The sequence below is a fragment of the Abramis brama genome (genome assembly GCF_963993115.1).
Source record: "Abramis brama genome assembly, chromosome: 19".
Lineage (NCBI taxonomy): Eukaryota > Metazoa > Chordata > Actinopteri > Cypriniformes > Leuciscidae > Abramis > Abramis brama.
The window spans coordinates 32,578,011-32,594,429 of NC_139981.1; the positions used below are offsets into that span (position 1 = coordinate 32,578,011).

A 16,419-nucleotide genomic window follows, 5' to 3' on the forward strand; every position below is an offset into this window, starting at 1 on the left:
TTTCATGATTCATATCCTGCTCAATACAGTTACAATTATGCAGAGAGAGAGAGAGAGTGTAGATTGATCACCACAGGTGACATTAAAGCAGTAAGAGTTTGCTTATTATCTTTCACATCATGTACTGTCATGTTCACAGCATTAGCAAAAAATCTACAGCAATATGTTAAGACATAAGTATTAAATCTGTACGTTTATTAATTTTAATAACTATAATAATGAATTCCTCCACCAAGTAATATAGCCTGCATATGCTGCTTTAATTCACATTAATGTACAGTAGTATGTACAGCCATATCAGCACTTCAAATATACTGCAAGTCGGAACTATAAAAGTAACTTTATAAATATGTAGTGCGAATCATTTGAGCATTAACAATGTCTGTTTTAGTATCTATGGCAAGGGCGTAGATTTGGTTTGAACATTGAAGTTGAAGTTTGGGTATGCCTCCTAAAAAAAAAATATTCTGCATATTTTTCATGTGATCATGGTATAAATATTGGGGGGGTTGTAATGCATAGATTTAAATATTTAAATATTAAATATCTCCCCCCCAACCCCCCCACAAACTACGCCCCTGATCTATGGCATTGTTCCTTAATGCTGTCTTTGTACTAAATTGCTTATTCCTGTCTTTGTACTAACATCACATATCTTTACCAATATCTTTTCCAACTTGTTAACCTGCGTTGTTATAGTTGGACACGTTTGGAAGCCATCGTTTCTTGTTAGTAAAGGCTGCATGTATATATGTTAAGTAATTTGGTGAATAAAAACAATTTTTAAGACATTCATGATGCTGCCTACTTTTGACTGACAGCTTGCATCTCTATATTTCTTTAGATCTAGTTTAAATACAGGTGGGATGTACTCTGAGCAAACATGTTTGACTTGATCTCTTGCGGTCTATTATTTACCCTACTCTCCTTGCCATGTTTATCCAGGGCTCTAATTGTTTTGGGTGAGTGTTAAACCAGCGCTCTGTTTGCCTGTATATTGCTCATATTTGAGAAGGTAATAGATATTCAGCCCTTTTCACTCTCAGCTGTATACAAGCGAAAGCTAACATATGGACACCGCTGTTTATTACAGCACACTGCCATAACTTGATCCCTGCGTGATTTAACAAGTGAAGGCAGGGCCAACCCTATTACTGACATAGCAAACTGATGTGTAAATTTCATTTATTGGACATCGTTCATTCCAAAGCCGCCCGCAGTTTATCTACAGCGTGTGTGCGCGCGACAGTAGGCTGTGGGCGGCGAAAATATTTACGACAGCGGTAATGGACAATTCCGCTTCCAACCTGTAGAGCGACCGAAGAGGAAAAGTTCCTTAGTGTTGCTTTAAGTAAACGTAAAAAGAGGAGGAAAAAACACATGTGTAACAGTATATTGGATCCGTGCATTCAGTCTTAAAGTGACAGCAGCCTAATAAACCTGCTGCCATCTGCATTAATGATTTTGGATCAAAGAACAAAATAAAATGAAAACCACTCCCTGTTCTTGACTGAATAACTTTTGTAACTTTATTAAAGATTAATATATATTTGTTTAATAATATAAAACCATGTCCTGTTATTATGCATTTGATTATTTTTCATACCTGAACTTTGTTCAGTTTTAGGTCTATTTATTTGTTCTTACTTTATTATTGACTGTTTATTTGTCTTTAATATTCAAAACTGATATTAGTCTAGTTGTTTTTCTGTAGTATATTTGTTAAAACCATTCCTCATGTAAGTGTTTTTAGGGCTGCTGATTTTTGTTCATGGTATTTAGCAGCAAGAGAATGTTTAGCAAAAAGTAAGAGTAAATTTAAGAATAAGATTTCTAAATGTTTGACTTCTGGAGAGAATTCTGTGAGAGAATCCGAATGGCTAAGCAGAATCGCTAAAATTCAAACGATACCCATACCTTTATTTACCTTGATTTACCTTTATTAATCCCTGATGTGCAATTTAGTTTTAGGCACACAGAGTAAATCGGAAAGAAAGACACAAAGAGATAATGTAGAAAGGTTAGAGTTTACTGGCTGCCTGTATATATAATGCATTTCAAAAGATGTGCATCCCAGTGTATTAATGTTATCATGAATACAATTGTTATTTTTGCCTATAACTTTGAACAGCACAAAACACATTTTTGTTATATATTATACCAAAGTTGTAAAGTTGTATATATTATACCAAAGTTTTAATATCTTAAAAGTTGTAACCATGAATAGATACTCTAAGATTAACCATTAAGATTAAAATTATGTTATGTAAATATAAGTCATTAAAGTGTATTATTAAATACAAACTAAAAGCACACAGGCTTGAGAGAATGTATAATGAAATAAACACAAGTGTTGTTGCAATAAACTATTATGTATAATAATATGCAAATATAAATGAGTTAATGAAAAAAGCATGTTCGTCTTCAACACTGTTAAACCCTTTGTGATAAAAGTTTAACCATGAGGGGTAAGACAACGACTTTGGTGAAACGCCTCATTAATGTCTGTGGTGAAGTTCCTAATGGTGATTTAGTGTGCTCCTGACACTGGGGTTCAGGAAACACATCATTAGACTTAAAAACATCTGGATCGAGGTGTCGAGTGTCGGCAGGAAAGGAGACAAGACAGACTGATGTACCCTGATGAATTTCAGATGGGCAGAAGAAGACAAGAACATATATGACCTCTTTCCTCGTGCTGGATATTCATCTTCCATAACTTAATAAAGTTGAATGAGAGAACTGACATTAGAGACTCTAAATGTTGCTCATTAACACTTTATTTATAGTTTATGTCCTGAAACAGAACCAGAGAAGACCATTACAAACAATTGGCTGTACTGAACGATATTTTGCAAAACTGAACTACACAAAGCATAACTTTTTTATTACTTGAGAGTACAACTAATTTATTATAAGCTCATGATGCACTTCATTTAAAGTTTTTTTGTGGTGCTACGGGATGTTTCCTCTAAGTTACGGACGTTATAATGTCAGCGTTGGAAGTAGAAAATTTTGGCAGCTTGGTTTAACTACAATGTGCAAAGTTTCCCCTAAAGAAACCAGAATTTTATAAAATAACAGATGACAACGTTAGAGACTTTGACTGATGGGCCTCAAAAGTTGGTTTACCAGCAGATTGGTGTATTCTCCTTAAAATAAAGGCAACAAAAATCATTAGTAAAATAATAAGTAATAATTCTCATAGAATTAACTAAATTATATTCTCTACATTATTTTGTGTGCATCATAATGCATTAAACTAATGACAACTTACCTCAGTCTGAGCAAAACCAGGCTGACAATGAACAACACCACTACCGTTAATGCAGAGACATATATCAGTAGGTGCAACAGTTGATCTGGTATAAACAAAGACAATATGTTTAATTACAACATAAAAAAAAGTGCACGTTTAAGGCGAAATCCCACTTTTTAAGAGAATCAACTCACCACTCAACCACTGCTGCTTAACCCTTGATTCATTGGTTGGTTGTTGCCTGTTCCTTAAATCATCGGATTGTTCATGTTGGACAGTTTCACCACATAACCACTGCTGATCAGCGCTTGGCTCATTGGTTGGTTGTCGCCTCATGATTAATTCTTCATGTTGGAAATTTTCTTTGGTTTTTGAGAGCTCTGCGATTTGAGTGGTTAAATCAGAACACATCAATCACAACGAGACTATGCCAGCAATACTTCAAGTTGAATACAACCGCACAGTTAAACTAGCCAACGACCTCTGAAAGTACTTACTGAAGAAGGACTTGTCTTGGAAAATTTGTTTCAGCTCATTGCACTTATATTGGTCACGATGATGTAATCCATCACAAGTACATGGGTGATGAAGTATTGAACCCATTGTTTCCACAAATGCCAACCGGCATTGGAGGTCTTCCCCAATAAAGATGTCAGGGTTTATAAGATTTAGCCATTCACTGGGCGAATCATATGCAGCGTCCTCTTCCCCAAAACACTTGGACAGGTACGTGTTAAATATCTGCCTGTGAATAGCAAAGAGTTTGTTTTTATCAGCACCATCATCCAGCTTACCTAAAAGTTCTCCAGTCAACCGGAGAGACCATGCTTGTCAACCAGCTTCATCATCTGGGCTATACAGCACATCTATACCAACACTAATCTGTGAATATTTCACGATTTGGTAAAATGGTAACACTTTATTTTGATGGTCCCTTTTGAACGTGCTGTTGACTATAAGTAACTCTGCAACTATATGTCAACTAACTTTCATTGGAGTAAGTAGACTGTCTGCTTAATATCTGCAAACACTTTATTGTGATGGTCCTCAACAGACACTCTACTGACTATAAGTAATTTTGCAACTACATGTCAACTTAATCTAACCCTACCCCTACCAGTCTACTAATACTTAACTAACACTGTAATGAGAGTTAGTAGACATGTAGGTGCAGCGTTACTTATAGTCAACAGAACGTGTTAAAGGGACCATCAAAATAAAGTGAAACCGGTAAAATTTGTGGCATGATTTACACAAATCTGAAAAGAATCGACCACAGACGAATGGGACAATTTTAAGACAATGCAAGCAGCATTAATCTGGCAATAGAGACTGAATGCGTATGTGTCTTTTGATTTCTGCACTCATTTCATCTCACACACTCTGGCCACATTGGACTCTACTGTGTGTAGTGATTCATATACTAGTAAACACTGACCCGCCGACTAGTACTTTTCTGGATGACTTGCTCAATTTAATCTTTTTCACAATAGATGTTGTTCCAATGCAGCAATGAAATCCAAAGTAAATGCTAAAGGAAACTTCCTAGGATGCTTAAGTAGATGAGGAAGAGCGAGATGTCACATCCATACTTTTATAGAACATACTTTTTTAGTGGTCGCAAAGTAAATACATATTCAAAATGAGCACCTAATCAGAGAGTATGAGATTTCAGACGCAGTCTTTGAGTGTTTGCTCAACTCAACCCTATTTTGAGGAACATCTATGGTTCTACAGCTCAATGGAAGTAGTATTTATACTGTAATCCTACATTTGTTATCGTCGTGAATTGTGCATTTTGTTATGCGTTTTGAAGATTTGTTCTCTTTTGGCCTCATTCATCAGTCATTAAGGACACTTCATCTGGACTATGATTTGAACTTGTGTTATACTCCTTTGTTGAAGATTTCCTTCTTGCCTTGTTATGGTTTTGAACATTTCTATGTTGTGGTTAGACTGAAATGCTCTTAAATAATAAAATTGTGAATTCTAAGTAACTTTGCAACTACTCTAATGACTGCTAGTTGACATGTAGCTGCAAAGTTACTTAGTTGGTAGAAAGTCTAAAGTGGAGTATCGAAATAACTTGGCATCCCAAAATGTGACTTGTCAACTTGCGAAGAGCTATAATTGGAGAAGGGGTGTGTAACAATATATCGCAATATAAAAATGCAACAAAATGTATCGTGGTTAGTGACAATATGTATTGTGTATAGTTCACCTAAAATAAATATTACTGTGTGTGTAAAAATTCAAGTTTCAGAGTTTTTGTGTCATTACTACATTAAACTACTATATATAATGTTGAATATAATGTATAATAATGCAATGGGGGAATATTTGTGTATCCTAATAATGCCAAATGTCTTAAGTTAGCAGTAAAAAGTGGCCTACATTATTTTAATTATATATAGTCAGTAAAAGAGTGAAAGCATATTCATCTAAGATTTTCAGCTTCAGAATCATGAATATTGTTATTCTGGCGTCTCTATTGTCCTGTGCTTTGGGTTTCCAGCACCAAGTCCAAGCCTATTCACTTACACACACAGTGTAATATCAAATTTAGCATTTTAATCAACAGTAAATTTTTTGTTAACCTTTTACCATATATCTTGGAGTATCACATTAATATCATATTGTGAGTTCAGTATCGTGATATGTATCGAATCGTGACTTGAGGGTATCGTTACACCCCTAGTTGACAGAAATGCAGTTCTATGAACATGTCGTAGTGTAAATCATGTTGTTAATGATTTGCCATCAGTGTTCAGGGCTCACCTGCACGATGCATCTCCAGAACATGTGTCCAGAGCCTCCAGGCAGGTCCAGGGAGTCTGTGACGGGTCGCTAGCACAGGATCCAGAGTGTAGAGAGGCCTTCATCTGCTGGCACTCCTGGTCTTCTCGATCACAGTCACAGAACACCAGTCTCTCAGCCACATCGTGAGGAAGAGCTGAGTAGAACTGCCTCATTGCCTGTGTGCACTGGCTGGGGTTGCATTGGTATGCGTTACACTCCTGGACAAATGGCACCATCAGCCTGTTGCAGGATTCCTCCCCAAGACAAGCCTTCGTCTCCTCAAGACAGGATCTGCTTGTGTGGTGTACTGGATCGAGGGAATGAGAGTAGTGTTGTCAAAAGTACTGACTTCGGTACCAAGTCGGTACTGAAATTCTAAATATGTGACGCTTTGAGCGCTGTTGAGCGGAATCATAAACCTCTGATTGGCCATTGTACTCACACACTCATCAAATATGTCTGTGCTTGGCTATAATGATCAGCGCACAGAAGTGTTTGAGAGTGTTTTGGAAGCGTGAGCGTTTGAAAGCACAAGCAGGACTCTTACCTGCTTTCAAACACTCCCATGTGTATCTGTGTAAGCGCTTGGTGAAGAGCGACATTGATGTATATATACAACATGTTTTTGAAGTGCTGATCATTGTAGCCAATCACAGACATATTTAATGAGTGTGTGAGTACAATGGCCAATCAGAGGTGTTTATGATTCCGCTCAACAGCGCTCAAAGCGTTATATTTTAAGAATTTCAGTACCGACTTGGTATAGAAGTCAGTACCTTTGACAACACTTTATGAGAGTGTCCAATGAGGAGATCACAGCATCCATGCAGTTATCAGTTTACAAAAGGCTTTGGTGCTCTATATACAGAACAATATCTTACCACTGGTTTTCCATTCTGCCTCAAGTTTCTTGTTTTTTTGAGCTGGAAAACATTAGAGGAAAAATTTGAATTCTGTCAGCATTTACTCGCCCTCATGCCGATCCAAACCTGAATGTAAGTCCTTATTCACACACACACACACACACACAAAAATCTCTTTTGCCAAAGCTCAGAATTCTTCTGAATTAAAAATGATCCAGCGACGCAACGCTCCAGGTAAACTGAGTTCTGTTCCTTGGAATAGGAACTTGGAATATCCCAGGAACAGGGAACATTCCCATAACTTCTAACTAAAGTATTTTAAGGGTTATGTTAATGTTATGTAATGACAAAACATTCTTAAAATTATGTTTTCGAACAGTGTTATGACATATGATATGTTCTCATAGTTTTGAGAAGAAAATAAGTGTTTGAGTGTTCGCTGAATGTTCTTGTAATGTTAGCAGAAAACATTGTGATGAAAATAATGTGCATGGAAAATCCATAATGATGTTTGATGTATGTTCCTATAATGTTAACAGAAAATGTTCTTAAAACATTTTTTTTTGGGGGGGGGGGGGGGGGGGGTTATATTATGCATAACTGATTCCCTTTTATTTACCATTATTCTCAGAAAGTCATTTAATCATTAGAAGGATCAGCTAACAGGGAACATTCTCAGAATGTTTTCAAAAATAGAATGGAATGTTCCTCTAACGTTCTAACGTTCTAACATAACAAAAAAATAAAAAAGTTTTGAAAGTTTAACTTAATAGGAATGTAAAAAAAAAAAATATCTTAGAACATGTTTTTGTTAGCTGGGATAGTGCCAATAAGTCATAATGACTACTTTTATGATACTTTCATGATTACTTTTTATTTTTAATTTCTTTTGTGTCCTTTTGGGGGCTTGACAGCCAAACAGTCACTTTAATTTGCATGCAGATCCTTCAAAAGGATTTTCTGAGTGAATTTGCCAGATTTAAACTGTTTTTCATAGAGTCCTAAAACTCAATTACCACAGACAACAACTCAACCCTCAATTACTAAAAACAATCACACACGCACACACACACACACACACGCACGCACGCACGCACGCACGCACGCACACACACACACACACACACAAAAATCACTGATCAATGATAAATTGATCATTAATAAAGTATGAAAATACAATTATTAAACACATTATAGATATGCTTATAAATCAAGAATAAAGCATTTATAGCTGTATTTATAAACTGCTTATTAATGTCTGTTAATGCTTTATAAATGATGAATTAACTGTTTACTAATGCTTAACTAATGATTAATAGTGTGCAGTTATTATAAAGTGTTACCGATATTGCAGTGTTTAATGTATGTGGTGGTGTATACCCAAGCGATGCTGGCACTGAGAGTACAGCTGTTGTAGAGCGCGGCACGGATCCGGCCCAGAACACACACACTCTCCCAGCGCCGGCCAGCGGCTCAACATCATCTGAAGGGTGGCGTTACAGACCTTTGCGTCAGTCGTGTGGCAGCCTCCATCTTTTCCACACAGATAAAAGCAGACTTTACTAGAAGCACTTTCAACATGACAGCTTTGACATGAGTGAACTATTCATCTGGATCACACAATGCGTTCATCAATTTTTAATAGCTATTGTAAGTGCTGCAATACTGATTGTTTATCAAGCCTTTAATCCTTTAATTGAGCAGCATAATTACAGTGAGGAAAATAAGTATTTGAACACCCTGCTATTTTGCAAGTTCTCCCACTTGGAAATCATGGAGGGGTCTGAAATTGTCATCGTAGGTGCATGTCCACTGTGAGAGACATAATCTAAAAAAAAAAAATCCAGAAATCACAATGTATGATTTTTTAACTATTTATTTGTATGATACAGCTGCAAATAAGTATTTGAACACCTGTCTATCAGCTAGAATTCTGACCCTCAAAGACCTGTTAGTCTGCCTTTAAAATGTCCACCTCAACTCCATTTATTATCCTAAATTAGATGCACCTGTTTGAGGTCGTTAGCTGCATAAAGACACCTGTCCACCCCATACAATCAGTAAGAATCCAACTACTAACATGGCCAAGACCAAAGAGCTGTCCAAAGACACTAGAGACAAAATTGTACACCTCCACAAGACTGGAAAGGGCTACGGGGAAATTGCCAAGCAGCTTGGTGAAAAAAGGTCCACTGTTGGAGCAATCATTAGAAAATGGAAGAAGCTAAACATGACTGTCAATCTCCCTCGGACTGGGGCTCCATGCAAGATCTCACCTCGTGGGGTCTCAATGATCCTAAGAAAGGTGAGAAATCAGCCCAGAACTACACGGGAGGAGCTGGTCAATGACCTGAAAAGAGCTGGGACCACCGTTTCCAAGGTTACTATTGGTAATACACTAAGACGTCATGGTTTGAAATCATGCATGGCACGGAAGGTTCCCCTGCTTAAACCAGCACATGTCAAGGCCCGTCTTAAGTTTGCCAATGACCATTTGGATGATCCAGAGGAGTCATGGGAGAAAGTCATGTGGTCAGATGAGACCAAAATAGAACTTTTTGGTCATAATTCCACTAAACGTGTTTGGAGGAAGAAGAATGATGAGTACCATCCCAAGAACACCATCCCTACTGTGAAGCATGGGGGTGGTAGCATCATGCTTTGGGGGTGTTTTTCTGCACATGGGACAGGGCGACTGCACTGTATTAAGGAGAGAATGACCGGGGCCATGTATTGCGAGATTTTGGGGAACAACCTTCCCTCAGTTAGAGCATTGAAGATGGGTCGAGGCTGGGTCTTCCAACATGACAATGACCCGAAGCACACAGCCAGGATAACCAAGGAGTGGCTCTGTAAGAAGCATATCAAGGTTCTGGCGTGGCCTAGCCAGTCTCCAGACCTAAACCCAATAGAGAATCTTTGGAGGGAGCTCAAACTCTGTTTTTCTCAGCGACAGCCCAGAAACCTGACTGATCTAGAGAAGATCTGTGTGGAGGAGTGGGCCAAAATCCCTCCTGCAGTGTGTGCAAACCTGGTGAAAAACTACAGGAAACGTTTGACCTCTGTAATTGCAAACAAAGGCTACTGTACCAGATATTAACATTGATTTTCTCAGGTGTTCAAATACTTATTTGCAGCTGTATCATACAAATAAATAGTTAAAAAATCATACATTGTGATTTCTGGATTTTTTTTTTAGATTATGTCTCTCACAGTGGACATGCACCTACGATGGCAATTTCAGACCCCTCCATGATTTCTAAGTGGGAGAACTTGCAAAATAGCAGGGTGTTCAAATACTTATTTTCCTCACTGTATCTATGATTTCTAAAGTGCCCAGTGGTTTTCCAAAATTATTATTAAGGTCAGATGTTAAAATGCATCAACATCACAGTCAACATCATATGTGAATATGGACAGATGATCTCATATATTGTTATTCCCTTTGCTTCCCTGAGGCCAATGTGTTTCTTTCTCTCTCTCTAACACACACACACTCAAGCACAGCCAACAAACAACTTCAACGTGCCCTCAAGCCAGACCTTTTCCCTTTCCTCGATGCGCATACGGCCACCGTTTGAGGTGTGCAGTTTGCTCAAGGCTATTGCGCTTTAATCCAGTTACTGCCAACACAGTGACGGGACGTTTCACAAGAGGAGACAGGGACTGGCATTAACAAAGGTTAATAAATGTTGTAATAATATATTTCTCATAGTTAGTTCAGGTTAACAAATGCATTAACTTATATTTGCAAATACGACTTTATCGTAAAGTGTTCTCTTCGTTGAATATCTCAGAATAACCCAACTTATAGAAATAATAGATTTATAGTGGTTAATAATCCTGTAAAGTATCAGTGTTATTTTAGTATAACTGAGATACTAAAGTAGTTTCTTATTAATATTTAGATTTTTTATGTTTTTCGAATTAATGTAGCTCTTAATTTTAGTTTGTGTTTTTATAATTTTTAGGAGTTTTAAAAAAAAAATCTACATAGTTTTATTCATTTTTATTCAAGTTTTAATTTTAGCACATCCAGTTAAACTAAATTAAAATGAGAAATGTTGCTTTGGCAAGTAATTGGAAAAAATATATAAAGTATTTTTTTTTATGGTTTTACTTTTTACGTTTGGTTGTTGTGTGTATGTATAAGTAATGTTCAAATATGCTATAAATGATTAATTAATCTTATACTCAAACATTACACCAGTGTCCCAACCTCCCCCTCTCACCTCAGAAGCTTTTAATTTTTAATGCCTTGACAAAATCAACTAGTATGAATCAAGAGGGCAAACATTCAGGGTTTTTTTTTAGTTTTTGTGACGGCACCCAGTTATTAACCCCATGACACCAGCCAACCCCGGTCCTATTCCATTAAACAAGTAATTGGTTGCATTATGGATGACATTCTGTTTGCTTCATAGAAGTTTAAATAAAAAACCTGTACCTTTATAATTGCAGATATCTCTGAGGACAGCCTGTTCACTTCTGCAGATGCGTTTAGAAACACAAGCGTCCATATGTGAAGTTCTTGATGTGTTAATGGAAACTAGCTGGAACAGCAGATGAGATGCTGGAACAGAAAATAATAAATTCATAATTGCCTTAACCTTAATGCATTGAGAAACAACAATCCATCTGTTCTACACGGAGGCATCAAGAGTCTTGTAAAAAATGTTTCCTTTGAAACCATTGTAAGTTTCTGTATATGCATGACACACTGACATGCCTTTCAGAATGTGCTCGTATTCGTCCCGTTTGCTTGAATGACAGCAACACAAAAGCTCATGATCCTTATCATCCATTAATATTTGAGAACGTTCTAAAATAATATTTATCTCTGGTGCACTGAGAAAATAATTGATGTGGGGTTAGGACAGAATATTCACTTCAGAAATTGCTTGTAAATTTCATAAATAATTACAAAGGAAAAGCAAATTTTGAAGTAGAAAGACTGAAATAGTATTTTTTTGTGTGTGTGTAAAACGTATTCCAATAAACTTTACAATGTAGAAGAAAGGAAATCTGATTTTTTTCAGTGTCAAACTTTATTACATTTTCCCCTGAAACTTTCTTTCTTTCTTTCTTTCTTTCTTTCTTTCTTTCTTTCTTTCTTTCTTTCTTTCTTTCTTTCTTTCTTTCTTTCTTTCTTTTTAAATTAAATTGTAATGCACTTACACTTAATAACAGATTTTAGTCCCAGTTTCAAGCGCAATACAGAGAAACACTTAGCAACACTTAGCAAATTTTCAGGAACAAGCACATGATAAATCAATTTCAAGAAGAACTTCCAGGATCAATGAAGCACTGAACTGCTGAAAGCTCACTAATCCTTAATATAGATGAGACTCACCGATGAGAAAAGCTGCCTTCATGACCTTCATGATGTTGTTGGAGTGTCAGTGTGAAGCACCTGTGCGAGTGAACAGCTCCTCTTCAGCGCTCTCTTCACCCCAGCATGACGTCACGTGAATAATCCTCTCAGGTGCGAGTGTTGAATGTCACTCACCTGCACTGCCGTGTGTAATGAGGGTCGGCTCTCGGGTCACTGGCTCAGGATTTGATGTAGGATCATATTAAAGAAATATTGAACTTTTAGGGATGTTATATATATATATATATATATATATATATATATATATATATATATATATATATATATATATATATATATATATATAAAACATCCCTAAAATACCACTAACCAGTTTCAGCATCAGTCAAGCCCAAAAAGTCCTGAACTTTTTCTGTAGTTTATGTAGTGTTGGGCAATATAGCAAGCTGTTACCCAAGCAGCAGGGTAATGTTGAAACTTGCTACGGTGTTCAATGTTCAGCTTTTTCTGTCAGTGGTTCAGAATCAGATCAAAATCAAAATTAGATCAGCTGTGCTCAAATTTGCTTTTTGTGATATTTCTTATTCTATCTTCTAAACCTCAGATATTACTTTGTGTAATTTTAAACTTTGATTCAGACAGTATTTAGTATGTTTATTAAAGCAGAACTTGGTAACTTTTTTAACTTAATAAAACTGTCTAGAAATCATTTGGATGGTTAAACAACCTGTTCTGGTGATTTTGGTGACTTTCCCCGCTCTCCCCAGCGTTCCCAGGCGGAAAACCAACCTTGCAACTTGGGGACTACCAGGGAATGTCTAATAAGGGGAGAACTTCCACTCTCAGTACACTTCCGGCTTCTGAACTGGTTGCAGTTCCACTCTGGCTCCACATGAGGGCGCTCACAGGACGAGTGCAGAATGAATGGAGGTCTATGGCGCTTTACCCCTCAAAATCCACTTTTCTCAGGAAATAATTTTTTGTCTAGTAATTTGAATGTTGTATTCGAAAGGAGATGCAAAAAAATTACACATTGATGGGTGTTAGATTTTTTAGAGTCACTTATTTGCTTTAAAAAGTCTTTTAAAATGTCAATGACGTCATACACATCATGCGACCAGAGATACTGCTTTACAGCAATCCTTCAGTCACTTTGGTGCTTTCACGCTCTGCACTTTCTTTTCTCTCGAGGCATCGACAACACAGCTGACACAGGTAAACACACAACACAGCTGACACAGGTAAATACACGTGCTAGAAGAGTTTTTGTTTTGTTTGTTTCTGGTCCCGCTTCGGATGCCACGATGCCATCAAGCGGTATCTCTGGTCGTAATCAGTCCTTCACTGACCAATCAGCGTTAATTAGCAGAATGCTAGCGTGTTATGGGCAACAACAACTCAACCTGTAAGAAATCGAAAGGACATAAGTACTCGTTCATTCAACTTTCGACCTATAACCCATGTTGAACTCTACCTCTACCTCGGTCCACAGATCCATCAGCTCAACCTTGGCTCCTACCTCCCTCATCTCCACCATGGCCCATCAGTCCACCAGCTCCGCCGGGCTCCCTCGTCCCTCCGGCTCTGCCTTGGTCCTTCGTCGCCCTGCCCTCGCCTCGGCACTACACTCCTCTGACTGCGCCTTGTCACTTCGTCCCTCTGATTCCCCTTGAATCAGAATAAATTCTCGAATTATGTTGTACTTTAAAATCTTGAATTAAATATATTTGCAAACATTCAGTTGGTTCTGTTCTGTTTACCCCAAGGGGGGTTTATTGCTGCTCTCATACCCAGAACGGAACCATACCGCCAATCCAAACTGTATGCTAATTGTTAATCGTATTTGACGGTAGTGGTCCTGACAGAATTCGAATTGTGAGATATTAAGTCAGAATTGCGGGATGTAAACCCACAATTGCAAAAAATTAAGCGAGATAAAAAGTCGCAATTAAGACAAAAACACGGGTAAGACAAAAACATGTTTTGGAAGGAGGATTGATGATGTATTGAGTCTATTTTTAAGTAAAAAACAAAAAAAATTGTACATTTAATGACAAACATGACCAGACTGTAACGGTGTGGTGGTAGTTGAAGGCACGAGACAGAGATCTGTGTTAAACACAAACTTTACTTGATGAGTTCAGACATACACAACCACATCTAACATTAACGAGAACCGACAAGGGACTGAACAGAACAGGGAGTATAAATACACGGAGGAAATGAGGACACTAACTAGACACAGGTGGAGAAAGGTAGACTAATCAGGGACTAATGAGAACAGGTGCAGACTAGACAGAACAGGTTAGGGTTAGGGACACCCAGAAATGCCAGCTCAAACCATCATACATTTCAATGCTAGTTACTGCTGGCAAAACATACACAATTACTTAGAGTTGTTATTGTTTACTTCTTTATTTTTGGATTGTGCAAACATAGACCAAAGTAATTCACATGTTTCTGCCCAAAGACGTTTAAAAGTCAGCATGTGTGAGATTCACTTATATGCTAACAAAAAGATAATGACGAATGGCTTAGTAGTGTTATAAGTAAAATTAGAATCTTTATCTACAAACATAATTTCAAACACATTAACACACTCAAAGCAATTACTTATAAGTAGCAGCAAGTACACACTTTTAATAGATAACACAGGATCTCAAAGCAAGCACCTGAGAGACATCAGCAACATCATGCAGTCAGTAGTTCTCTGCTGTTCACCTGTTGGTTCTCGTGACATCTGTCACACTTGAACAAAGATGCATTGTTGTGCCATTGTCCCGCTTTATGACTCTGTAATCATCAAACTCATAATAGTCAAATAAACAGTTAGAGCTCCAGGCTTCCTGATCCAACAAAGCAAACACTCAGAGCAAATAATTACTGCTGGACTGTGCAAAACGTCAAAACAGCTCCATAGAAATAAATGTTCTAAAACACACAACAGAGATACCTATCATCAGAAATAAAACAGACGTATCTGCAAACACTTGTGAAATGCACACTAAAGTGAACATTCAAAATGTTTTCTTCATGTTTTATTTGTTTTAATACCCAAGTGGGATCAAATTAGAGTAAACGGTAACACTTTACAATAAGGTCTCATTAGTTAATGCATTAGCTAAAATAAACTATCAATTAGCAATTTTTTTTGTGCATCATTTATTAATATTTTGTTAATGTTAGTTAATACAAATATTTTTTTGTTTGTTCATGTTAGTGTATTAACTTGTTAACTTTTGATTTTAACCCTTTCACGCATAGTGGTCACTACAGTGGACAGCTATTAAAAAAGAATTTTCTTGAATTTGCACGGGTTTTTATGGCAAAGTTGCACATCAGCCTCTTCATTGGACCCTGGTGCATCATCCTATAAATTGCAACCAAGTGGCAAGCTGTTGTGTTTCGATTTTTTCCCCCTCCAAACCAAGATGGCCAAGGGTCAGTCAGACATGCCAAGTTGCTCCGGAATATCCACCCATTCCTTTTATCCTAGAAGACTCTTGTAGGTAAAAAAAAATATTGCAGCATCAAGCAATATCTAATGAGTCATATCACAGTAAAATTTTCCAAGTTTTGATTTTAGATTGAGAGAAAACTCTGATTAATCACATGTCCACTGTAGTGGACGTCATGCATCAATTGCTATATTTCAGCTACAATTCATAATTATAATGTGAATATTGTTTTTGAAATTTAAAACTTAAAAACTTAATCTGCAGTGACTTTTTTTACTGTAAATAAATGTACTTGTATTATTAGAATGTAATTTTCATTGACATCGAAAAAAGTCATGTGATTACATAATGTATGACACTTGTAATGCATTACTTTACTTGTTAGATCAAAAAGTAATCTGATTTCGTAATGCATGTTATTGTAATGCGTTTTTTTACTCATAACATCAAAAAGTAATCTGATTACGTAATGCATGTTACTTGTAATGCGTTTCTTTACTCATAACATCAAAAAGTAATCTGATTACGTAATGCATGTCACTTGTAATGCGTTTCCTTACTCATAACATCAAAAAGTAATCTGATTATGTAATGTGCGTTATTGTAATGCGTTTCTTTACTCGTTACATCAAAAAGTAATCTGATTAGGTAATGCACATTACTTGTAGTTAATTACTTGTTAGATCAAAAAGTAATCTGATTAGG

At 36.9% G+C, this 16,419-nt stretch overlaps 2 protein-coding genes across 3 annotated transcripts in view; one reads left to right on the forward strand and one right to left on the reverse strand.

Moving 5' to 3' along the window:
* The window catches only part of hmgcll1 (3-hydroxymethyl-3-methylglutaryl-CoA lyase like 1), a 47,882-nt gene extending 33,938 nt beyond the window's left edge, over positions 1–13,944 (forward strand). Inside the window, exons 10-11 of one of the 2 annotated variants that reach the window (XM_084093600.1) lie at positions 13,024–13,186; positions 13,749–13,866. In XM_084093600.1, the coding sequence (XP_083949726.1) occupies positions 13,024–13,152 (129 nt within the window). In that variant the 3' untranslated portion in view covers positions 13,153–13,186; positions 13,749–13,866. Of the gene's footprint in view, positions 1–13,023; positions 13,187–13,748 lie in introns of both variants that reach the window. The other variant, XM_084093599.1, reaches the window with a different exon arrangement.
* gfral (GDNF family receptor alpha like) lies at positions 2,012–12,340 on the reverse strand. The gene is made up of 9 exons (XM_084093598.1): positions 12,275–12,340; positions 11,369–11,494; positions 8,302–8,454; positions 6,940–6,981; positions 6,038–6,365; positions 3,757–4,004; positions 3,454–3,639; positions 3,278–3,362; positions 2,012–3,152 (listed from the first exon to the last, which is right to left on the reverse strand). Exons 1-9 carry the CDS (start codon positions 12,303–12,305, stop codon positions 3,071–3,073), a joined length of 1,281 nt encoding a protein of 426 aa, XP_083949724.1. The 5' UTR covers positions 12,306–12,340; the 3' UTR covers positions 2,012–3,070.
* Positions 13,945–16,419: the final 2,475 nt, after the last annotated feature.

Bases quoted from the DNA above. Each gene is read 5' to 3' on its own strand.
- gfral (XM_084093598.1), bottom strand. From the start codon at position 12,305: ATGAAGGTCATGAAGGCAGCTTTTCTCATCG. The intron at 6,982-8,301 runs GTATACACCACC...AATGTTTTCCAG, and splicing joins TCAGTGCCAGCATCGCTTGG to CTCAAAAAAACAAGAAACTT. The intron at 3,363-3,453 runs GTGAGTTGATTC...TGTTTATACCAG, and splicing joins TAAGCAGCAGTGGTTGAGTG to ATCAACTGTTGCACCTACTG.